At 37.5% G+C, this 25,359-nt stretch overlaps 1 protein-coding gene across 21 annotated transcripts in view; it reads right to left on the reverse strand.

Annotated features, from left to right (window-relative positions):
- The window catches only part of CLEC16A (C-type lectin domain containing 16A), a 170,462-nt gene that overhangs the window by 104,212 nt on the left and 40,891 nt on the right, over window positions 1-25,359 (reverse strand). For 17 of the 21 annotated variants that reach the window (XM_065030473.1, XM_065030478.1, XM_065030477.1 and 14 more), the window contains exons 18-23: window positions 24,326-24,446; window positions 16,392-16,543; window positions 15,383-15,587; window positions 13,806-13,973; window positions 6,114-6,260; window positions 1,610-1,729 (exon numbers count right to left, since the gene is read on the reverse strand). In XM_065030473.1, the coding sequence (XP_064886545.1) occupies window positions 1,610-1,729; window positions 6,114-6,260; window positions 13,806-13,973; window positions 15,383-15,587; window positions 16,392-16,543; window positions 24,326-24,446 (913 nt within the window). Of the gene's footprint in view, window positions 1-1,609; window positions 1,734-6,113; window positions 6,261-13,805; window positions 13,974-15,382; window positions 15,588-16,391; window positions 16,544-24,325; window positions 24,447-25,359 lie in introns of all 21 variants that reach the window. The other 4 variants (XM_065030489.1, XM_065030491.1, XM_065030490.1 and 1 more) reach the window with 3 other exon arrangements.

Genomic DNA, 25,359 nt, shown 5'->3' on the forward strand with positions numbered 1-25,359 from the left:
ATACTCAATTCAGAGAAGGATTGAAGTAGATAAATACATATTTATGTATGATCTGAATTATTAAAGCCTCTGAAATGGGAATAAACAATTGGCAAAATAAAGGAGCCTAGCTGGAAAAAAAAAAAAGCAGCTCAAGAAGGGATTATTACCAGAATATCTGTCTCTAAAATCCAGGTAGGTACCAAGCTCTTCATTCAAGAGTTTCTAGACACCCAGTATGTTTAGAGATTAAATTCTCTACCCATTACCTGGAACTTCTGTATTGCACATAAAAATACTAACTGGCTTTAAAAAGCCCAAACTCCTAGCACTTGGTTCCAGTTTGACTTTTGGATAGAAAGAGCAAAAATAAATGTAATTTTACCAGTACATCAGACTATAAAATCAGCAGTCACTAAGATATGCTCTACCCCTAAGTATCAAGAATTATAATATAATTTGGCATTTCTGTTCACCTCTCCCCAACCCCCACGTACTAAAACAATAGCATTCTGGCAAAAAAAATATAAGCCAAATCTGCAACAAAACCAGGGAGAGTGAAGGCATTTTCTTAAAAGAGTTGTGATGTTAACATTTAGTTCTAACAAACACCCACATACCCCCAATTTAAGTACCAAACAAGGTTTGAAAAGAGGGAGCCATTTCGCAAGTTTTTGAGTATTATGACCTCTCTCTGGTTGCAGTGGCTTCAGCAATCTTGGATGCTTTTCAGCACTTTTATAACGCTACCAAGATGATCTTTACAGAAAAAAAATCTTAAGCAAATCACTCAACTTCCATTGTATTAACTTGTGTTAAGGATGGTCATTAGTGAAAGAAGATAGAAAAGAACAGGAAAAGGAAATAATGAATATTATCCACAGAGCAGTGTCCCAAACTGTACAGCAACAAACTATGTAAGGGTAACAGAAATAGAAATAACAGGACTTTAAGTGAAATGATGCAAAGTAAATCTATAAAGATGAAAATGGGTGCTTATATAATATTAACAGAGTAAAATATCTTAATGCCTTGACAGTAAAAGCAAGAAATTTATTAGATACAAGTTAAAACAGGTTATAAAAATAAGAAGATAGTCTGAAGCATATTTTCAGCTTTTTTGTATCTGCTTCCCCTCCTCAGGCAACTAAACAGTCCACAAAACCATCTGCCCCAGGTTGGTGATCATGGAAATATTAAGCTTGTGCCATTACAGAGTCCAAGGACAGTCTTATGCTGAATGCTTGTCCATTTTACCCAAGTAAGAAAAAGGTTTCTTGCCAGTAGCCAAGGACCTGCATTACTGTCCATTCAGGAGCCTGTGCTTGCTAAATTCCACTACAGCCACGGCTGCCCCTGTGCAAATGAAGACATAGCTGCTTTGAAGCTGGAGGCTTGATAGCAGAATTTCCATCTGTGGCAAAAGAGCCAATAAATATGGGAGAAACTGCAGCTAAGGCTTTCAGAAACAGCTAATTATTGCTTTACACTTCTCCCCGAAAAAACAGTAGAGACAAACATTTATGGTGCTTACTTCAGTTTCCTACCTCACTGTCATTGCTGTCAGCATGGAAACCAAGTACGTTCTATGAACTGTTATGGGCTTTTGAAAGCTTATGGAGGAACCTGCCTGAATTGATATTGCGCGAGTTTCTGTTGCAGCTGCTGCTTGAAGACCTAAACCCAGTGTCCACCGTGACTGTCAGCCTCCGACAGACTAAACACCCGCCGACGTCCTTTCCTGCCAGACCTTACTAGAGGCAAACACAGCGATATATCATATGAAGGCTTTAACAATGAAACAAGGAAGGGAAACTGGAATGAAGACAAAGGATAAATGTTAGAGTAGCAACAGGAATAAGTGACAAGGACACATCCATAACTGCTGGTATCTTGAATACAATTTGACACCATACCAAGTCTGGGAAGTCCTTCTGAAGCTGCAAGTATTAATTCTCTAGAAATAAGTGAGTTTAACTGATTTTTGTTTTTTTTTTGCTTTTACCTACCTGGAAATGTTCATAATGCAGTTTGGACTACGTCTGGCAATACCAACAGCACTCACACTGAAGAGGGACTGGCAGGCATTTATTTGCATTACAATCTACTCATATGCTTTAGAAGTCTTGAGAAAAGCTATTTATCACAAATCCTGGTAACACAAAATTATTCTGATCTCCACTGGCCATAAATTATAAGATGTGCACTACTTTGCATGTGACAATACTTCAGACCATTCAGCCCTACTATTCTGTGATATGAAACTAATGTATTAGATTCGGTCTCTAATAAAGCCAATCAAAGTGTTTTAAAAGATAGCAGCAGTTCAGATGATGATGCTCGGTGCATAGAAAGTTTCTAGGAAAGAAACTTTCTAGAAACAAAAATACTTTCTCACCTAGTCAGAAATTTCTTGCATCATAGAACAGGAGAGACCAAACCACATTTCCATTACTGACTACAGAGGGAAGAGACAGGGATGGTTTCAGTAAGATGGCAAGCACTGCTCTTACAGGCTCTCCAGCCTTGATTAATCAGCCTCTCCTTGAAATACATACATTTTATTTTACAGACTGGAAAACAATGTATTCTCTGCAACAAGGGACAGGTCTTTGTACTTATTTTAGACCTTTTACCATCAATATCTGCCAGAAGTGTGAAATACAGCATAAGTGGCATAGCAGATCAATGCCTTCTGAAGTACTCAATATCCATTGCTTCAGTGTAAACATTTTCTTAAGTATTGAAGTCAATCGCACTTTAAAGCTTAAGACAACTTAAAAAGTGATAAAATACAGGGTAGATGATGTTACACATACATAATTCTGGAAGATTGCTAACTTACAGTAAGAGAACTTCTTTATCTTAATCCTTGACATACATAAACACTTTAGCGAAGAGCACAGTTCCAGCAAGTGTAACCAAGAAGCTGTATTCTAAGCTCAGAATCTTCATGATTCAAAATATGCCTAGCAAGAGAACATTTTTACCTTATGCACAGCAACACTTCAAATGGATATGTTAATTAAACAAACAAACGTGTAAATGCAAAGAAAAAAATCCAACCTGACAGCAGCATTTGCAGAACCTGATGACTGCTTTTTGTCTTGTGGGGGATTCCACTTACTTTCTGGGATGACTTCTGCTCTTCCAATGTTAAGGAACAGAGATCTTGTAAAGGGCTAAGCTTAATTCCCAGATACTGCAAATGAGGCAGATACTGGGCTTTTAAATATCTGAGCCATGAAGTATAGTGACAATTATTTGGTAGGATAGCTGATGAACTCAAGAATCATAAGAGTTTCTTTTATTCATGACAATGCAGCTAATGTAACTATTGTTCCCTTACAGTGACTGCAACATGCACAGCAGCTGTATGATTTTATGTAAATTCAGTTAATCTCCCTCCTCACACTGAGATACTGTGGGATTGACACAGGCAGGAGAGATGGCAAGTAAAGTATCTTTAGAAAACACCAAATTAAAATAATTTTGTTTCTCTGTGATGCATTCTTGAAAGCTCTTTTATTTTACTTAATAGATGCTTTATCTTGTAACATTGTCTTCTTTCAACTACTATGTGTCTTTATTTGTTCTCATCTATCACTGTTTCATGCAAAAGTCAGTGTGTATGTTCCAAAACTTACTTCTGAAACAATTCTGTGAAGATTCCAAGTACCATCTCAGATACATTAAACTCTGAACAGTTTATACCTGTCAACAGACAGTAGCTTAGGAAACTATAATCACAAGTTTACAGTAGAAACAGCTGTGGTGGTTCAAGATGCTGCTCTTAAGGAAGGTAGTTGACGTAGTTTCCTTGAAGTCCACACACACATCTCCCCTTTACCTTGCCTGGCCTTCTTGACCAAAGATCCTGAGAAACCTGGCATGTTCTTCAGGGCCAACAGCCTGAGCAGTTGTCAGAATAAAGAGGAAACAGGGAAGGAGACAGGGACAGAGAGTGCATACATGTGCTCATGTGAGTGTGTTTAAAATGGAATGGAAAGTGAGAAGGGAGATTCAAATGTGACAAACGGTGGCAGCATTCAAGTGCTGCCTTGGGGCATAAAAGATCTTGGGAACTGCTACTTGTTACTTCCTCCTTGAAGGAGCCACTTCACCGCACTGAAGGTTCCTCTTCTGCTTCATGGCAAAGTAAGGCAGTTTACTCTCAATTGTTCTCAACAGGTTAAGGGAAAATCACATTGTCTTATGCTGAAGTAGGTGAATATCAACACTTGTTCCATAACTCAGCTCAGTGGTCGGTAAGACCTGATCCAACACAGGCAGTGGTCAAGACACTATCACCTCTTTCAGCCGCGCACCTGCTGCTCGTGCAGAAGCCTACGGAGCAGCTATCTGGACATACCAAACAGAAAACCTCTTTCATGGTCATGCTCCTGGCAATAGTTTCCACTACAGCTCACAATTACATATAAATACTATACAAGGGAGAACATTCATTACAGTAAACTGGTCAAAACAGTTAATGCAGAAACACTGTTCCCAGCAATAGACAACAGTACCGGTCTGACACTGAAGATCAGCAAAAAGTGTCAACAAAGCTCCTTGGGCTGGAGAAAACCCTCCCCATGCCCCCACTCCACAAAGGCCCAGATCCAGGGTTTTCAGAATCCTCTCTAGTCTATACTAAGGACCTTGAGACACTGTCAGCCACTCAGCTATAGCTACTTCAAACATTTTATTCATTATTGGCTGCAACTGTATTAGCAGTTTGGTTCAGACCCATAAAGCAGCCTTGAAAAATAGATTGCATATTAAAAAAAAAAAAAATCCAATTTTTATTCTGGAATTACACATATTGCAGGAATATTTTGACTATATGTTAGTTTCTTAATAATAGGGACTTTTTAATCCAGAGTCTAGGTGTTAGAATGCTTTACATACCATTCATGAACTCCAAAACCAGCCTTTGCTGACCCTTTCCAGCAGTATTTCCTGCAGGGACAGTCACTTTGGACACATAACTTACATTGATCTCCTGACACTGTTCAGTGAAACCTACAAAACACTAAATGCCTAACAAAAATTCCCTCATTCCCTGTAGGACTGCAGAAGAGCTCAGATCTACATGAGGCTTCCTAATCAAAGCAAAATCATAGAGTCATAGAAAGGGGAACCAGAACAACCATTTCAAGGAGTCATTGGAAGTGACTGTTAAAATGAGGGGGCTGTTTGAAAAGGTCTTGAGAATCAAGTTACCTCTATTGTTTTATAACCAAAATGAGGACAGTAGGTCAAGTTCCAGCATGAAAGCATCTCAGTATGCACCCTTCAGGATTTACTTCTTGTTTAGTCTCCAGCTTGAGGCTTTCCCTCACACACAGATTGCACTCGGAACAAACACCATTACAAGATTGTCTACAAATACTACACAAAAAAAAGGAGGAATGAAGGTGTTCTAATGCAACAAGAAGTCCCAGCATAAACATACCCACTAAAAAGACTGACCAACACAAACACATGGTGGCCACATTTGTGACAGTTATACTGTCAGTCTATTTATATGGCAGCTTCTGCTGCACCAGTGCAACAGCCTCCTCAAATGTGGTCTTCAGCCAGAGGAGTGCTCTTGCAAAAGCTTTACAATATTAGCATCCTAAATAACTATTTTCAAATACTCCATATTTGGCCTACTGTTACAAAGTAACATGAGTGTCAGATAAACATACAAACCCAAACGTCATCCACTCCAAAAAAGACGCTTCATGTGCAGATCAACTTATCCACTGCAGTGAAAGGCTGGCAGTTTGCATCACAAATTTATGTAAAGCAATACTTCAGTTTAAAAAGCAATAACAAAAACACAACAAAAAACAAACAACATTTTAAATTGTATGTGCTACAAGACAAGTCAGACAAGCAGAACATTATTTTGACAGCACTTAAAAATCCCTGCTGAAAGATACCAAGTATCTATTAGAGTTCCAAAGAGCTTAAGAGATCATTAAAATTTGAACCACAATTTACTTTCATTGGTTTAGTTGAAAAATCCAAGTGATCTAAAAACAAAGTCCTACTTGTTTTAATCTAATAACATAATAAATTAAATTTTACAATAAACTACTCTACCTCCCTTAGCGCCAAGGCTGAAAATTGTGATTTAATACCTGATGGGCTCTGTGCAACCGAAGGAGTGGATGTTGAGCTTGCAGTCACTGAATCACAGCGTCCTGTGCTCCCACTGCCACTGGAAGGTGATGGGGATGAGAGTGGTGATGGGTTGTGTTGATTTATACACTGGGCTACAGCAAAGCCTACAAAATAGGACAACGAAGTTGATAAGTTCATTATTAGCCTGGAAGAGTTAACCTACATAAACAAATTGAGGAACAGTAAGAGCAAATATTGCATCAAAGCGATGTTAATTTTGTGTAGGAACTCAGAGGATGCACCCTTTCTCCCAGGTTCATCTTGGAAGCCTGAAAATCTGAATACACCTTACTGAAAACATGCTACAAATGCTCATCGACAAACAAGAAAGTGGAGGGTAAGGGATTCAAAACATTTTAAAACTTAGAGCTTATACACAGTCAAAACTCTTCAGTTTTTGGTATAATCAATAAATTCACAGGTCACAGACCTTAACGTGATAAGGAAAATGGTTAAGTCATAAGTGAACAAAACGACCCTGAGACGGAAGGCCTGCACTACATTTTTTCGCAGAGATAAAAACTTTAGAAAACTCTAATCAATCTAATTCTAGCATTGCATTCCATCCTCCTTCTCACAAGTCAAACTTTTCCCTAGTCTCGAGACTGGAAAGGTCTATACAGTGTCTGACAGCACTTTTAAACTAATCCTTCTTCTGGCTTTCAGTCTACTATTTCCTCAAATTCTTTACATTGTAGCATCCTTCTCTTTCCTAACACAATCTTGCACTCTCTCCTCCCTCTGCAACCCCTTGCTTCAGTCTTTGACATGCCTAAAAAGAAACCCCAAACAAACCATCTTCCTTTTAGTTCCCTCCCTCCTCACATCCCACTCATGTACTTTCTCTTTCAAGATGCAACTTCATAAAGTACTGAGGACGTGCAACACAAGGAAATCCATTGCAAGTACACAATTTGGGAAAGAAGCACAAGGAAGGAATTAAAATCCCTGGTTTCTCAAACCCAGCATCTCAGAATTGAATAATCTGAGACTGGGGTACCATGAATATTTAATTTCACTGCTTTAGTCAAGATGAGAAGCCCTTGAGTACACAGGACCTACATCATGCGTTCACTGCGTGAGACTACACTGAATCAGAAACAGTAGTTATTCTGTGTGTGTTGTGCCAAATATTTCGTGCAGAAGTATGCTATGAGCCAAAAGACAACTGACATTTATTCTTTAGGTGACTCGTGAATGTGCTATTTTGCCATACAGTCACATCCTACAGAAACTGTTGATCCCCACATGTCAAAGACCCAGCTGTGGGGTGACCTGCTAACTCATTTGTGATTAGACTGTTTGAACAAGTCAGGATGTCTCTCTGAGATTAAAACCAGGAAGCTGCTCTTCACTGGATCTTTCAATTGCCCTTTACTGTATCTTTCAATTAACCACAGTTTTCCCTCTTTGCTCTGATGTTTCAGCTGAATTTTTAACTTACAGTTTCCATAGTTTTGCTGTTATAGAATTCAATGATTTGATCTTGAACTGCATTGGTATTATAAAAATGCAGAAAAATTAAAAGCTTCAAGGTCTGGAATCTACTAGCATAGCAGCATTCTACTGTTAGAACACTGCAGAATTTACAACATGCTGTGAAAGAAAAGTTCATGAACTGCCTTTCCCACACAAGCCCACGTGGGGACAACTACCATGGCATTGTTCATTCTTGCTCCATCTCTTTCTCTAGAAGATTACACCCTTCTTGTGGTTCTCACTTTCCTCGCAACGACATGCCTGCAGCAATTCCTCAATTTTATTAGCAAGGCTTTCCTCTGGCAGACATTCCTCCTACCACTTGGCAGCTTTTAGTCATCTCTCCAGGTTCTGGTAGCAAGCAGCTTTTCAGAAGTTGAAAACCTTCCTACAGCACAAGAAGTACGTTCAATCTGGGCTGTACATCAGGAGATGCACACAACTGGGCTGCTCTGCAGTCCTCCTCACACTCCCATGGGCAAGCATCTAGGTGAAAGTTTCCTTTGGATTGGCAGTCCCCTGAATTATTGAAAGTAGTTGCAACATGCACTACAAAACACCTAACTATACTTACCATGTGTTGCCTTCGCTGCACAGTGAACACTGAAAAGGAAAGTATCTGACAATCAGGTCTGAGAGCAAGCAAACGCACCACACAATTCTTTACTCTTTTGTATGGGGAATCTCCCACGGCACTGGGCGGCTGATTCACTCATTACGGAGAATCTCCTGTACGGGGAATTTGCTGGTGCCACGCAGCAGGCAGCCACGCAAAACTCAATTTACATGGCTTACGAGAAGCCTATGGAAGCTTTAAACACAGACATGACAAGTCAGAAAATGCTGTCAGGAACAACATAAACTGAAAGGTTGTGTTACCAGGAAAGAAACAGAATGGATAAGGAAAGGAAGACACAGAAAAAAGCTGACAAATATACATCCTGTTAATAATCTGACTTAATCTGCAGTCCCACCTCTTATCCTCTGCCTCCCATGCACATACTCAAGAACTAGACTCAAACCCACTTGCAGAAACACAATGAATCTGAATTGCCGTAGTACTTGCATCATAGTTTTAGATGGGTGAATGCCACTTTTACCAAACTTTTATTTTAAATTACATTTATTATGTCTAAAATAAACACCACTTGAAAGAATTAAAGAACCACCATGGCAGGAGACATCTATTTCAATTAAAAACAAAATAGTTTGGTAAGGAGCTAATTATTTCATAAATGTAAATGCTTCCACGTATTTTATTTTGGAAACCAAACTGATTGATCCTTTAGAATAATTTAGATAAGTTAAACAGAGGTTACACACAGTGACGCCTGATAGTCTGCAAAAAGTTAACCACAAACTAAAGTACATTGAACCTGAAAGACTTCGATAGCACTTTGGGCCACTGACACATATAGTTTTTAATACAGCAAATGGGCATTAGGTTTCTCATACATACTTCATACTTTGAAATACTAGTTAGGATGAGAAACAAGGAATAATCAATGGACTTATGACCACAGAAGTGAGGCAAAGTCATCTGGTAAAGTGAATGAAACTTATTTTTGGAACAGTTACTAAAGCCATCGGCAAAGAAGCGCCTACATCAATGTATTTTGTTTTCCTTAGAGCGTTGGAAAAAGTTGCACCCATCTAAGACATTTTATATCCACAAAATGTTTGCATGTCAAGGGAGGAGAAATCTTCTATCTTCACCAGAATAGTAGAAAGAGTAGAAAAAGTACTGCCAAGAAAACAGACGTACAAAACAAATCAGTCACTTGGAACTCTGTTGCCAGCAGGTACTACAACTTGAAGCAGCTTTGAAAGATGGACTGACATTTTCAGTATCCACACTTGGCAGACAATGCCAATATGTGATGACCGCAGCTGTACCCACAGTTCTCATCAATTTAGTACACTCGACAGACCAGTTCCAAGGCCAGTGGTCAGGGGACTTCAATCTTTGCCATGGCTGGTTCTCTTTATGCCTCACCAGCACATCCTCACTGTGAGTGACACTTTGTTGAGATGACATTTATTTTGACTGTACTTTAATGCACAAAGGAACTCTAATAATAAAGTATGACACAATTTTTTTCAGAGAAATCCTTTCAACAGGTTGAAGGAAATGAGAATAGTAACCGTAGTTCCACTGGCACAGAGAGACTTAGTATATGTCAGCGCTGCAATACAACACTTGAGAATTCTTGGTTCCAGAATGTGCTATTTTGAAGTGCTGTTTTTTTTTTTTTTTGCTGAAAATAATCCTTGTAAATAGTAAACTCCCCAAATAGTAACAAAGATTGCTTTCAAAGCTGTTTCTTATTAAAATAAAACTAAAAATCTAACTAGCAGGCCTGCATATTTAACTTAGTTTGAAGGGCACTTTTCATTTCGTGCACACAAGCAGTAACTCACATTACATAAATCAAGTTAGTTGTATCTGGTATAATCTTAGTGCTGTCAAACTACATTAATTAGGCACTTCTGCTTGAATACCTCTGCACAGAAATGATTAAGTTCTACATCATTCTGATAATGATAGGAAGATTAGTATCTAGTTCATATCCCACAATTCTAATGATGAGGCAAGATAAGTAGGTATAAAAAAGGCAGCAGAGCTGGGTCTTTGAAAGCAGCAGCCATAACTAAATATTGAACTTGGAATGCTTCAAAGAATATTAATTAGAAAAAACAAATTGAGATGATAAACTGAACAGCTGTCCTCCATTATTTTTGCAAATAACAAAGGAAACAAAAAATACTTTAAATATACTTACGGGCTATAAAAGCAACTGTATCCTAGAATTATGGAGCATGGGACATTTTAACCATCTCACACTACACATAACTTAGTACTAGTTAAGTAAACTATTACAATCTGATGTTCCTACGGTAGCTGGGCATGATGATGAACATGAAAGGGTTGATCAGGGTCCCACAGTACAGTTCCAAAAGAACTCATCTATGACATTCAACTGTGCTGAGCAATCTAACCTCAGAAAACCAGTAACAAGTGCAGATGCTCATCAGCTGTGAATGTCAAGCCCTTCAATAGTACTTTGATCAAAAGGAACTGTTTTCTCACTGTGGGTGGAGAAGGCAATTAAATTACAAAAATTATCCACATTGTAAGAATGCATTCATATTATTAATTTAAAAAACTCCCATGATTTTATGTCCACCTGTGGTGACAGTGCTAAAAAATGGCACATCATTTTTTACAGTGCATAATATGCTTTCAGACTGAATAATATTTGACAAAACTAAAATACATTTTCTCCATGTAAATCTGAACAATCTCAAATACTGCTTGTGCTCTGTTCAAACTCTTGTGCTCTGTTTAAAGTTTTCCCAAAAAGTGATGCAGACTTCATATAGAATTCTCATCCACATTTCCTTTTTCATTTAAAGGGTTACAAAGCTATAAAAGACTATATTTTTCCCTTTGGATTTTAAAATTAAGATGGCTCTAATTTGTTTGCAATGGCTAATATTAAGGAGAAGTTTTTTTCAAAATTTTACCCCCCAAATCTTATTATCATCATCACATAGTAAGGTATTAACAATGGAGAAAATAGCAACAGAGATCTATTGATTCATTTTCCTTTCCAAAATAAACTTTCTGAGTAGGAAAGCAACCACACTTGTTAAAATATTTAGATATTTATAAAATATTTAGAATCATTACAATTTCCCTTAAGTCCCACTGAGCGTGTAAATCTCAGTATACAGCTGGTATTTGAAACCAATATTTGAGTGTCCCTGGAAAGGAAGTGGGTATTTACTTTCAACGTAAGACCTGTGTTCATAGGACACCTACCAAATCTGTTCAGTTCTTTGAAAACAATGTAATTATTTACATACAGAGTGCTCCAAAAACATGGCATGAATACATAGCTAATAGACAAAACGGTGAACAGTCCAACCAACTAACCTACCCATAAAATGCTCTAACATTCTGGCAAAGGCCATTAACCTAAACCAGACCCTGACGGTATACTCATGGCAATGAATTAATGACAATAAAATTGATCAAGTGAAAGATTTTGCTTCTGTTATTCTCTGACATGAATTGACCAGTTTACCAGACCACTCATGTGGGATAATTACATCATCTCACTCTTTTGCATAACCCTTACTTAATATAAAAAGTATTAACAGGGGTGTTCCAAAGTGTGGTCTGTTAGATTCTTGTCACCTTTCACCCATCTCGCACAAAATCTGGATTTAAGCTACAACAACTGTCACCCTCTTCTCCCCAGATCTCAAGAAGTGCTTTCGAAACAGATTTTAACTTTGGACCATGAAGCACTAAAGCAAAGTGAAACACAGTTTGACTACAATAAAGTAACTGTGTGCTCTCTGGTGAAATATGTAGAGCTTTATATATGCACTACAACAGAAACTGAACCAGAGCAGACTAAAATAACTGTTATTGAAAACTCTAAATTCACTGAGAAGGGGGATTAGGGAACTGACTCAATAGTTGTACTAAAATTCCCCACAGAGTGAAATTTGCAGGAGGGCTGAAAACATTTATGTCACTGTCCATTTTTTAAAAATCATGCTGGATGTACAGCACTAACAGCTAACATGGTCCTACTAAAAAAGGTGATTAAATTTCTAAAAATATTGCCAAAAATAGCTCTCCTTTAAAGCAACAAAAGCCACCATCATCAAGGGAAAGCACAACTGGTTTCTTACAAGTACAATCAAATTATCAGACTATAGGAGCTCTGCTGAACTCAACCAAATAAAGTTATAGCATGAAGAAATTAAAACATGGAGCATGAAATCTTTCTCTTAAAGTAAAAATCACTCCAGGCCTGATTAAGAGGTAAACACAAACACATTCCTGTGAAAATTACTTGGAACTAGGAAACCTCATTCATTCAGTAGTGAAGATATGGGGAGAAGGAAGAGGCACTTGTATTTATTTTGTAATCAGATGTAAACCAATAAATTAATCTATTTTTATTATATTAGTCACTATCATAAAATTCATTTCAAAAACACAGCATTTGAAGTGTGTCATGTTCTGTGTCTGGTTTCCCATGTTTGGTATCAAGTAAAAGCTTCAGACTAGTTTTTCCCCTGGATTTGCATGTGCATACACTGGAATTCTTCACTTCCTGGAATTCAAAGTAAGTATGGGGTTGTTTGAACAAACTATTGTGTTGCACCATCCCCAAAAGTAAAAGAACTAGTAGATGACGTCACTTGTCATGAACACAGGCACACTCTTCTTAGGGAAGGCTGCTCCTGAAGCAGCAGCACCGGCAGCTTTCCAACCACACCTTTTCCATGGAAGTCGTGTCAAATAAGGAAATACATTCCCAACATACAACATGCCTTGAAAAACCTGACCGACAGTACAAATGCTTTCATGACTTCTGTTCCCAAACTTGGACAAGCTGAGCTCCAATTCAGTCCTAATCTGTAGAACACCTGCTTTCTAAGTAGGGCATCTGAATTTTGATTCACTGAATCACATTTACAGAGAAATGCTGAGTTTTGTGAAATGACTGGCAGCTGGTGGTAAACAAGGGTGCATCTTTTTGTATAATACAACAAAATTAAGTACTTTCAAGCAGTATGAGATTAATCTTTAAAACTACTCAATCCAAAAGAAGAAAAGTTCACCATCTGGAAAAAAACCTCTGCAGAGAAGTCAAGTGGTGAAACAGAGTGAGGAGACCAAAGAGCTCATTGATTCAGAATTATTCCTTTAAAACCAATGCCAAGTAATGTTGTAGGAGTAGCTGTGGTCCTTTTCTGCCTTGCCAGCTCCAAGGTAAACGCAGCCATGCACAGTATCCCAGCTATTTTTACCAACTGGCAAAAAAATCATAACCAAACTGAAGAAGGAACCACCACAACTGACAGATGTGTTGCACAAACACTGAGTATGCTAAACATGATTTAAACTAACTCAGTTTGTGAAGGAAGGCAAAATATTAAGACACTTCAGTGTATTTGGGAAACTGCCAGGGAGGGATTGCTCAAAAGTACCTGGAATACACACCCAGGTATTACTTGTTTATCTAGGAGTATTCAGAAACATTTCACAGGAAGCTTTTCCATTGCTTATACAAGTTACAGTTCAGCTTTTGCAGATAAAAATCACAAAGCAAAAACCACTTGACAATGAATGCTAATCTTACCTGGGACTTTGTCAACAGATGCAAAAACAGAGCGTTGCACTGTAGTGTCACTGCTGCTGCGTCGTGCATGATCGTAAAATCTAAACGGAAGGTGCTGGGCTGCAGCTGCAGAGCTATGTCCAAAACCCAGAACCTCAGTTGAAGGCTGAACAGGAAGATCCAGGAGAGCTATGTTTAATCACAATTGATAATTTTTGTTACTCAAAAATACATAAAAGGAAGAATAGGTGAAAATACAATTGATAATTTGCTCAGGAAGTTTTAGTCTAAATTGGACATTTAACATAACTTGCCTGCATTTACCTCTTAATCATGCTTACAATTGCATTGGAAAAGAAGAGACAACATTTCTGGCAACCTTTGTACCATTGCTGTCCACACCACATTCACACAAGGAAGCCTCAGAATACAGTGGAGGAGAAAAAAAAGGATTACAATAAGCTTGCATTAAGTAGGCCATAGGAGTTATTAAAACAAAAAAACAAAAAAAACAACCACAACTGTTTTTCCTTGTACAAATGAAGTCATTCATTAGCTACAACTGAAGTCTGCAGAAAGTCATTTAGAGAGACAATCTGCTTTAAAATGGCAAAAAAATGCCTTTGCATTGCCAGTCAGCCTAAGATTTTAATATCAAAATAGACTTGTATTAGCCTCAATCTTGCTTTAATTTTTTTGCCATGAAGCAAGCCATAAAAGATGACATGCCTATTTTTTAAACTCAAAGCATAAAAACTTTTTGCTTCACTTCCTACAGAATCATAAAACACCAAAATAATCTCACACCATCTACAATCAGAATAATTCTCTGGACAACTCAATAATTTTAATACCAGCTATGACCTTGTTTTTCACAACTCTGATTAGTTCGTTATTGTTCTTGGACAAACCAAGTAACTGAGATGGCTGCTGTCCTTTTTTGTTTGCCCACCTGTTTTCCTTTCTGTATTTCAGAGTTTCCTTTTCCATACTCACCAATTCACTTAGCTTACTGGTAAGCTTCAATCTACTCTTCACCCACTTAGTATTCGAATAAGATTTTAATCACTCTTTGCCATTTACTCAAATTAACTCCCATCTCTTTGCATGCATTTCCTCCAAACACAGAAATCCGGCTGCTGATAATTTTAATCCACTTAACATTTTGGATGGCTCATCATCACCACATCCAAACATTAAGCACTACACCATCAGGACACCACCCAACCCAGGAATGGGGTGAGCTGAGCTCCAATTCAGCCCCAAGGCAGTAGAACATCTGCTTTCTAAGTAGCGCGTTTTCATTTTGAATCACTGAATCACATTTACAGAGAAATGCCAAGTTTTGTGAAATGATTGGCAGCTAGAGGTAACAAGACAGGAGTCCTTTTTCATCCTTTCTTTGATGTGTCTATCATTGCAAATGAAAACACATATTTTACTTCAATAGTATCTATGGCTTCGAAACTAGACGCTGATTTAGTTTTCTGTTGCACACCACTTCTTAGATTTTTTTCTAACACATCCTTATGTTACAGAGTGACTTGCTGCAACATACAATCCTTGATTCTTAGAATAATTTCAAAATAACCATTTACCTGCTATTCTCTGCATTTTCATACGCCGAGCCTGTATACGGCCTTTTGCAAGACGTTGTTTTGCAATAATGCAGCGAATGTGATCAGAAAAGATAAATGTAGCTTGAAGGATAGGAAAGGGCTTAGAATGAGGACTTGAGGCAGGCTTATGAATTATTATGTTCAGAGCTCTGCTGTCATCCTCTACTCCAGTCACCTGCATATCCTAAAAAGAAACAGAAAGCAAGTAGCTAATGCAAAAGTTAGCATTTTTAAACCACAGATTAAATACCAACATTAAAAGAAAATCCTGTGAATGGTCCACTAAGCCTCCTAAAAACCCAGTTTCTGTGTTAAAAAAAAAAGTGTGGGAGGGACTATGGAAATTGTACAACCTTGGATTTAGCTCTTCAGAAACTGGTACTCAAAGATTAAGTAATTTTAAAATTCAAATAGGTTATTTGAGCATAGTGAATTTTCAGGAAATACAGTGTTGGCTAAGGCAAGAGAGACGTAAATGAGAGAAACTTCTTAAAGCTTTTGAGTTGGACCAAGAGTTGGACTTGATGATCTCTGAGGTCTTTTCCAACCCAGTCAATTCTGTGTGTGTGTGTGATTCTGTGAAATCAATCAGATAAGCACAGATTATTTTGAAGTTGCAACCTGTTACCTTCCCTACCTGTGTAGGAAGATCAGAACTCTCAGAGAGTTCATTACATTGTCACTTAAAGAAAGTGCTTGAGACTTCATCCCGATTGTATACGATTTCATGTTCAAATGATCACAGTCCAATATGTACTGGGGAAGTTACCTCATTTTCAAGTGTGCTTCTAGTTAACTATGGAAACTTCTTCAGAAAAACAGAAACACTTTAAAAGGCGGGAACTAGAAAAAGGACTAGCAACAGAAGAAACAAATAAGCATGGTACAGAGCTTAAATAGATGAGCTAATATTGGTATCACTTTTTACCCAATGTAAAGGTAAATTTTCAACTGAGAAAAAGTAATTGCTCGGATTAAAACTTCTTACCTGCAAAAGACCTGCAAACTTAACTACTCCCCAGCCAAGTCTGGCAATATCTGGCTCAACCAAACTCATCTGGTAAATATCCACAGCCAGGAATCTTTGAACTTGACCCCCATCCTTTGTTATGACTGTACAAGCAATTAGATCACTGTTATCTGTAGGAAGAAAGGAAAAAAAAATCACATAAATACTGAAGTTGAGGAGTCTGGGGTTTGGTTGCTCTGTGTAACGTAAAACGTTAATATATAAAAGTGTAATCATCTTTACAAGACATGTCTAAAGTTACACAAGGTGGGGTTTTTTAATATATATTTTGCATTTCCCTATGATAGTCACAGTTACTTAGAAAGGGCAGGATATATTTTGACAACAGTGGTTCAGGTATCTTACAAGCTACATATAAGACGTGCATTGTATGCATCTTGCTTTTTCCTACCACCTTCATTACCTTTTAGTTTAAAGGTCATTTCTTCATTTCAACTTCATTTCAGGGTTGTAATTGCATCAGTGTCGATTTCCCTCACTAAACAGAAGTCTCAAAAAGTCTTCCCCAACGACCAAAGATAGGCTGACCCCACTGCAGGCAATTACATCCACCCCATTATAAACTTCAGCTCCATTCTGACACAAGCTACATTTCTACAGGGCTGAAACCTGACTGTTCTGACTGCTAGAAGCCTTTTAACTTCAAGACTACATGAGATTACTTTTTTTCTCTTATCGACCCATTTTATTCATTTATAATGAATAAATATATCCTCTCTTAACCTTTACTCTAGGACCCCTCAAACAAGTGCCAAAATACAGATCTCAGGGAGCAAATACCCCATTCCCTGATCCTCCTGCATCTCCTCAGTGCACCTGTTCCAGTTCAAGCCCATCAATCTTGAAAAGCAACTAAATCACCTTCTTTACACCAGCTGAAGTTTACTGAGCATCCCATAAACCAGCACTGACACCTTCTAGCAGACCTTTGCTTATCTTACTACAGTTGCCCTTTTCCTTTGCTTCAAACCAATACTTTCATTCACGTACTTACTGCACACAGGTCTTTTTCCTCTCATCTAGTACAATTCATAGCAAGTATTTGATTCTATGACCACACGCACTGTCCTACTGAGTTAATAATCTTTGCAATTCTAGATGGTATGCCACAAAATTCGATGGATTTAGCCAGCTAAGTTGAAGCATTCTAACTATTTCCTGCAATAGTTTTGACTGGGCTTAGGCATTGGTGTTTGCTTGTTTTGGGTTTTTTTTTTGTTGTTGTTTTTTGTTTGGTTTTGTTAGAGGTTTTTTTTTAAATAGAAACCATCCAACTTGCAAGCAATGAGTTCTACCTTAGTCATAGTTTTTCAATCACTTCTTCTCCTTAGTGCTCTGATTCTTTGGTATTAGTAAGGTATTGATAGGCTCAGCAGTTTGGAGTTATTTGTTCAAATAGCCATGGTAAAATAAACTAACTAACAACACACCACAGCCTAAAAATCAAACTAGAAGTATTAGCTAAATAGATAGGAATGAGGGTGCAGATTATACAAAACAGTAAAACTTACTTGTCCAAACATCCAAACAAGTAGTTAACACCATATTTCATACTAGAACAGTCTGTGGGATAGCTATAAGCTGAAGGGGAAGCACACAGCTCTTTGCAGCGGCTGGTCATACAACTGGAGACACCAGCCACAAATTTCAGTTTGGGAGGTAGGGGAAATTCTCTTGTGCGTAATACAGCACAGCAGGTTAGCCAGAAAGGTTGTGTGATGTCTATCAACAAAGGCTGTCAAGTTTCAAAAAAAAAAAACCAAACACTCCTCCCAAAACCCACCTCCTCTTCCTCCCCCAAAAAACCCCACACCACAACCAAGAAGTCCCTTCCAAATATCGTTTCAATGATTCTACCAATTACCCTTTACCAGCAGGATCCATTCACAATTGTTTGGGTGGCAGGAGAGAACAGGGAGGAAATATGCTAATGCATTAAAGAGAGGATAATTAAGGCAAATGTGGTGTGAATTAAGTGTGCGCTTTTGAAAATGGAGAAAACAAGTTGAATCAATACAACACTCTGACTTTTCTGCAATACCTACAGGATGGGATTCAGTTACATGAGGATTGATGGCTATTACCTGCTCATATGCCCTAGAAAAGCTCAAGAAATCCATACAGGATTGGCAAATACTACTATAGGGCCTATGGGAGATGCATTCCTTCTTAGAAAAAGAGCTGGGAAACCAGGCAGAAAATCAGAGGAGATCTAAAATGGCTACATAGGCTACGCTTTGCCAACAGAATCCTACTCCAGTATTACTGTACCAATGACATTCTAATAACCTGAACAATAATAGAGAATGATATATATTAAATGCATCCAAAGCTGTATCTAAATTTTTGATCCAAAAGTGTATCTGTATTTGTATATATTGTATATATACACATCTAGAAGTGGTAACAGAAGTATAGATCTAATACATCCATGTAATGTAACACAGAGCCAAGTCTAATAGACAAAAGCTACAAATGGCAGCAGTTCCACGGTGAAAATAATTGAGTGATTAAACTACACAATTGGTACTCTGTTCTCTGCTCCTTCACAGGACAAAGTTTCTAATCATGAACATTTTTCTAGGAACACACTTTGGTTCAAACCGAACTAGCTTCAAGAAGTCATATATAATGCACAAGCTAGGTTCAAGTTTTTTTTCCAAGTCATAGAGAATAAAACAAGAAAATCCTTATGACTATAGCTATTAACTGAGGAGGAATCAATCCTCAAACAGTTGGTATGATGAAACAAGGCCAGACTTAATATATATGACCCATCCTCTATACTGCATCAACTCTTAGAGCTGATACCTTTTTGAAGCAGTTACAATAACAAGCATTAAAGAGCTATCAGTGTTAACGAGCCCTCAAGGCTTTCAACAATTAGAAATGTGTTTCAAGATAGGACTTTGGAATGTAACTGGTTACTTCTTAACCAGTGACCCTTCATTGCCTCTTTCATTCTTTAATCCAATTAATCCATCAACATTTATTTCAGTTCATACGAATTCCTGGAACAGCCCTTTTTCTTCTTAAGACCTGGTGTGGACTCCTCCAAATACATAATATGAGGTTGCTGAATTTTGTGGATAACCTGTTGTGAAATTCTCAACATAAGTGTCATAACACCAAAGAGAGTTGTGAAGTCCTCAAATACTTGGTTTTGTCCAGCATTTATACAGTTGTTAGTGCAACAGCAAGATTAAAATGCTTGGAATTACTGCTGTACAAATTCAACTGCCTGACTACAAAAATGCAGTACTCAAGGCAAAGAACTCAAAGGGCAGGAACTGTTTTCCAGAGCAGAAACTCTTCATTTTAGATCTGACAAAAACTTCACATAAAGCATTACTGTAACAATTTATCAAAGCACAAAAAGGAAAATTACTAATTTATTAGGCAGTTGTTACAGGAATCTTTCAAGTTTATAAAACTGAATGTACCCTATTTCCATGACTGTTTCTAGTTCACAACTGCTGAAGGGTCATAAGCTACTTCTGTTTTTGTCATAAAAGATGACTGTGTGGTTAAACACATTTCCAGTGAACCGATCTGAAAATACTTACAGCTATGCTATAAAACAGTTACAGATACCCAACCATATTTAGATGAAAGAATTTCAAGCCCACTAAACTTCAGTCCTATTGAAATTCCACCTGGGGATGAAGGTGAACCAGAGCCAGAATGGTCGCTGATGGGACACTGCTGCCAATAAGTGTAGTGTCATTTTGGAGATTTTCCTCAAAACTAACGAAGCCTGTAACCAGCTGGGACATTACACCTCCAAGACATGGATCCAAGACTTCTCTGGACCTTCTCTAAGAAAAATACAACTTTTAGGAAACACAGTCTAGGAAGGAGAGTTCAAAGACTTCAGCTGCTTGCAGCAAAGATGATGTAAATTTGGTGAAAATACTGTATGAACACATGCAACTATTTGCCTGGAAAGACTGTACTACATCTAACAGAGAAAAGATCACTATCACAAGTAAAATATTAAATAATTAACTACTGGCAAATAAGCAAACTAGCCCAATTAAACTCTTCCACATTCCCACCAATAAATACAAAATTTGATCCACCATACACACTACAGATGAGTTATGCCATTAAGTCCAGAAAAAGTCTTGCCTCCTGATGATACCCAGGAAAAAGTATATGTTGGCATTTAAAAGGAGCATCTGCTGGAATTTTTTAGAATAGCTGTGATTTCCTCTCACATGCTGATCACATTTCAAGCATACTGAACATGATCCATTTCTTGTGCCATGTGTGCTAGTGTGCCTTTAGAAAGCCTATATATTTGGTAGGGACAGAGTGAAAAAGAAGACTTTATTATATTACTTTTTTTCAGTTTTAGCAAAGAAATAGCGGCTTTAAATGAATCATCATTTACCTCTTGGCAGTGGCATTTAAAACTCTGTCACAGCAGCCTGAAACCAAGTACCAGTCACCTTCACACAAACAGAGAGCTGCTGCATAACATTAAAGAAGCCACCTACAGAAGACACCTGCAAACTCACACACAGACTAAGGGAGGCAGTTATCGCATAATACACGAGTGCTTCAAAACCATTTACAGTAAAAAACAACACTGACAAGTCATGGCAGATATCACCGTGGTGGCAGCACACCCAGCAATATGGACTAAACCTTCTGTGGAATATCTGACTCATTTCTAAATGTACAGTCACATATAGTGCTCACAACCTTGTAACTACACTTAAAAGATTTACAATGAACACAGGTGCGTCCAAATATTAAAATGCCTCTTTACAACAAACTTCGACCTTTCTCATCAAGCTCTCAGAAAACACCAGCACTGCATTCAGGAAACAATGAAACAAGCTGTTTAGATATGGTGAGTTTTGCAGGATTTTTTTCAAATCAAAACAGTAGCTGAAATAATTACTGGATCTCCTTAATCTCTACTCCTTCTGCACACTGTATGGATACAAATGAGCATAATCACCAGAGACATCTCAGTGTTCAGAAGAATTTCAAAAGCATTGTAATAATATAGAAGAAAATTTGTTAGATCAAAAATATCTCCAAAGTGATAATGAATAAAAAAGGCCCACAATTCCATTTTTTGGGTCACATTTTGCCAATTGCTAGGTCTCCTCCCAGGGTACAGCACCTACGCAACAGCGTGCATCCCATATACTTTATGCCAAAATGCCGATATTCTCTTGTCTCTATTTCTTGGGCAATGAAAAGACTTGAACTGGAAACTATGTCTTCATGCTACCATACACACTAGAACTTCATCACTGTACTAACTCAACTCAGGTAAAGTAACAATAACAGAAAAAAGCAGTTTAGGAATTGTAACCAACCAAAATACCTTGTATTCCATGGAAAAGCAATCGCCTTAGAACTGAAGTAATAAAAAGACACGTGCAATGAACGATATGTGTGGTGCAGTCCATTTAATTTTATGAGAGCGCTCAGCATTTCTCTAGACTCACAGATAAGCAAGGACAAAAGGTGTCCTTTTTCTTTTTTTGGGTGGGTGGGGAGGAGGAATATATAACATTTGGAAACACTATTTCAATCAGATCTACCCTTTCTTCAGTACGTTCTTAAAAAACTAACAACTACTTCATAAACACATTTCCAGTTAATTCAAGAAAAACACCTTTTTTTTTTTTTCAGTAGAAACTGATTCATTATTTCATCTCACCCTCTGGCAAAGTGCCAGCATCACAATAAATACCTAACTCATTTGAAACAGGAAACTGAGTTAATTCTATATTACTAATCCTTTAGCAAGTCAACAGTAACTAAATTCTGGACATAATTTTTACCTGACAACTAATAATGGCGTAGTGTAATTAATGATATCTTGTGCTGTTCATTCTCTTTGGGAAAGTTTCTTGGGAAAGACCAAAAGTGTTGCGTTTACATTAAGCTCTTTCTGCTTAATTCATCAAACCAAAACAATACCAGTAGGAAAAGAACAGAATCCAACCACTGAAGAACACATTTTAACAAGTATTTTCCCTGTACATTTTCTTAAATCTTCTAAGTAATAGAGAAATTCAACAAATGGGAATTGCGATGGCTCAACTGGCTGCCCTCCACACCACAGCTACCAAAAACACAAACCCTGGATCAATACCTCGAGATCTTCTCACCTGTTGCAGCCGAACACTTACAGTTACTAAGTAAATGTCTGTCCACGTCTGACAGCTTGTACATTTTTACAAGTGCAGTAACTGCTTTGATAGCATTCTTTGCACATTCACAGATAAATGAGTTTGTTCTCAAAACCTTTCACTGCTCTAAGCTGCATGGCTTGCACTTCATGCCAGAGGGAGTGCCCTCTGACATTTTCAGTTTTTTCAGAGAAATATATTTTCTAAAAAATTTAATTAGTTTTTAATAATAATATTTTTGAAATAGAATTCATTTAAGGTTTAATCTGGATTTCACCCATTAAGATACTGCACAGCAGCTCTGACATCAAAAAACTTCTGCTTAGCTCACTTGATTTCAGTGTTTCTCCTTCACTGAAACAATTAATATCCTTAATGGACTTGATGGACAAAAAGATCTGAGATACTGGACAAAATCCCATAGCATCTATTAAGGCAGCTGAGGCAACTGGGTTTTTTTTAGTTGCACTAAGATCAACAAGCACTTAAACACAGAGAATTAAAGAAATTAACATCTGAAACATCAAGCATCCTTTTCCTTCTTTTTTTTTTTAAAAAAAAGAACCCTCAATAATTAAAACTCTAGCAGACGCACACTCCCCATTTTAGCAGTCACATGTCATTGAAAGCTACAAATGTTACCTCCAAGTTCTTAATGAGACAATTGCCTGAACAAAAGGTAACTACTTATCAGCCAGTGCCAATGTCACATTGTCTTAGGTCTTGATTACAACAAATGGAACTAATAGTATTTACATTATCATGCACTTTCAATTCTAGCCTAAAAGCACACTTCTCTACATGTTTTAAACCTTTAAACAAAAACCAAGTGTCTCACACTATAGTAAATTAACTTAAAACTTAACAAGTTAGTGTTTCTTAATGTCAGTGCTGGAGACGGTAAAACTCCAGCTTTATGATTTAGGTCAGAGTTACTCTAGAAGTTGTCCTGTTTAGTAACACAAAAGGTCATATAGAGATGCATATTTTGATGTTAAATGAACACAGGAATATTGAATTTACAGACAAATAGCCTACTTCATTATTCTATTCCTCCCAACTTTTTGGTTTCTTCGTAGGCAGAGCACACTGCAGAAAGAAGGTTCTCGGCCTTTAACTTCATAACAAGTACTACTTAATATCACCAAGTCATTCTGGATGTTGTAGCCTGATGCCCTCTGGCACCAGCTCAGCGTCCTGTTCAACTACGTCCTGTTCAACTACGGGAGTTAAAGCTTCCATATGCCAGCTTTCAATGACAGAAGAAATGTGAAGAACTCCAGGGTGGGCAGGACACAATGACAAGCAAACCCCAGTATTGCTAAAATGGCACAGTGGAGCTGTTGGGGCAATTACCTTCAGTCCCTTAAACTTCATGAATGGTTTAAGTGCAGTTTGAACAGGTGAAAGCAGAATAGAAGAAAATCCTCCTAGGATTAGTTCATTTAAAAAACGAACATACCAGGAAATCAGATGAAGGACTCCAAATCCTTCATGTGCTAGTATTTAAACCCTGGAATATTTATTAACAGTTTCTTTAGAAATTAAAAAACAAAAAAACCCCACAAGAAATATTCCAAATCCGACAGAAGACAAATTTAACACAATCATCCTTAGTAGTCAATTACACAAAGAAGGTAATTCTTTGGCATTTCTAACTTAAAAAAAAAAAAAAACAGCCAGCAATTTTTCCATGTCATAGACTATATAGGAAACTGAGGGACTACTTACTCAAGTCGAGAACGTCATCGGTCTTTATCAGATCTTCCTCCCTTGTGAGGGGTAACTGAGTTTCTGGCTCACCTCGCAAGTGCAGCGATAGCGAACGGAGCATGAAGAAAACTCTGATTGCCTTGAGAAATTAAGAAAAGAATATTAAAATACTGCTGCACTCAGTACTACGTATTTTAACAGAATCTTACAAAAACATACTCACTTTTACAACCCCTGAGTTTGTTGTCGTGCAGTAAATCTACTTTTTAAATTGAGAAAGTAGAATGCAATTTCAAAGTTAGTTTAAAAAAAAGGATATGGAAGAACTTGAAACATGCTATTTATTTTCAATGAAATAGAAGCAGCAGAGCTTTTATCCCACCGGCACACCTACACAGACAGGGACTGACACACAAATTACTACTGTTTTAGGAGCTGTTTAAGCAAAAACTTCTTTTTTTTTTTTAACCATTATTTTAAGACTGATTGTATTTACAATACTTGTATGCTACAGACAACTACACAACCAACCTTCAGAGACTCTTACATTTTGATCTTAAAACAGTACTAACTTTTCTGACTGAGTCTAGCTACGATGTTTATGACTTCAAGAGAAAAGAGTGGGGGTTTTTAGTTTTAATTTGCTGTGTTCACCAGAACTAACCACATGCAATATAGCACGCTCAGATAACTTAATCTCTATTTTCAGAAGGTCTACATCAGGGCAAAGCATTCTGCAAGCTGCACCAGGCCCAAGGAATTTTCAACAACTACTCTGTCAAACTAATATTCTTGTTTTGATTTAGAAATTAATGACATATGGTATGCAAAGACTAGATAAAGTGCCAGAGAACAATCATCATTTTATTAACCACATTCTGAAAGGCACCATTTATAATCTTCTTCCACTACAAGAACTTGTAGTTTCAGTACAGCTAATGAAAAAATCATTTTTTATTACTTCTGGTATTTTGTTGTTTTACAACAATTTCCTACTCAGTAATTCTGTGCCATACTGTAAATTAGCTGCTGCCTTACAGTAAAAGCATCGA

The sequence above is a fragment of the Columba livia genome, chromosome 15, assembly GCF_036013475.1.
Source record: "Columba livia isolate bColLiv1 breed racing homer chromosome 15, bColLiv1.pat.W.v2, whole genome shotgun sequence".
Lineage (NCBI taxonomy): Eukaryota > Metazoa > Chordata > Aves > Columbiformes > Columbidae > Columba > Columba livia.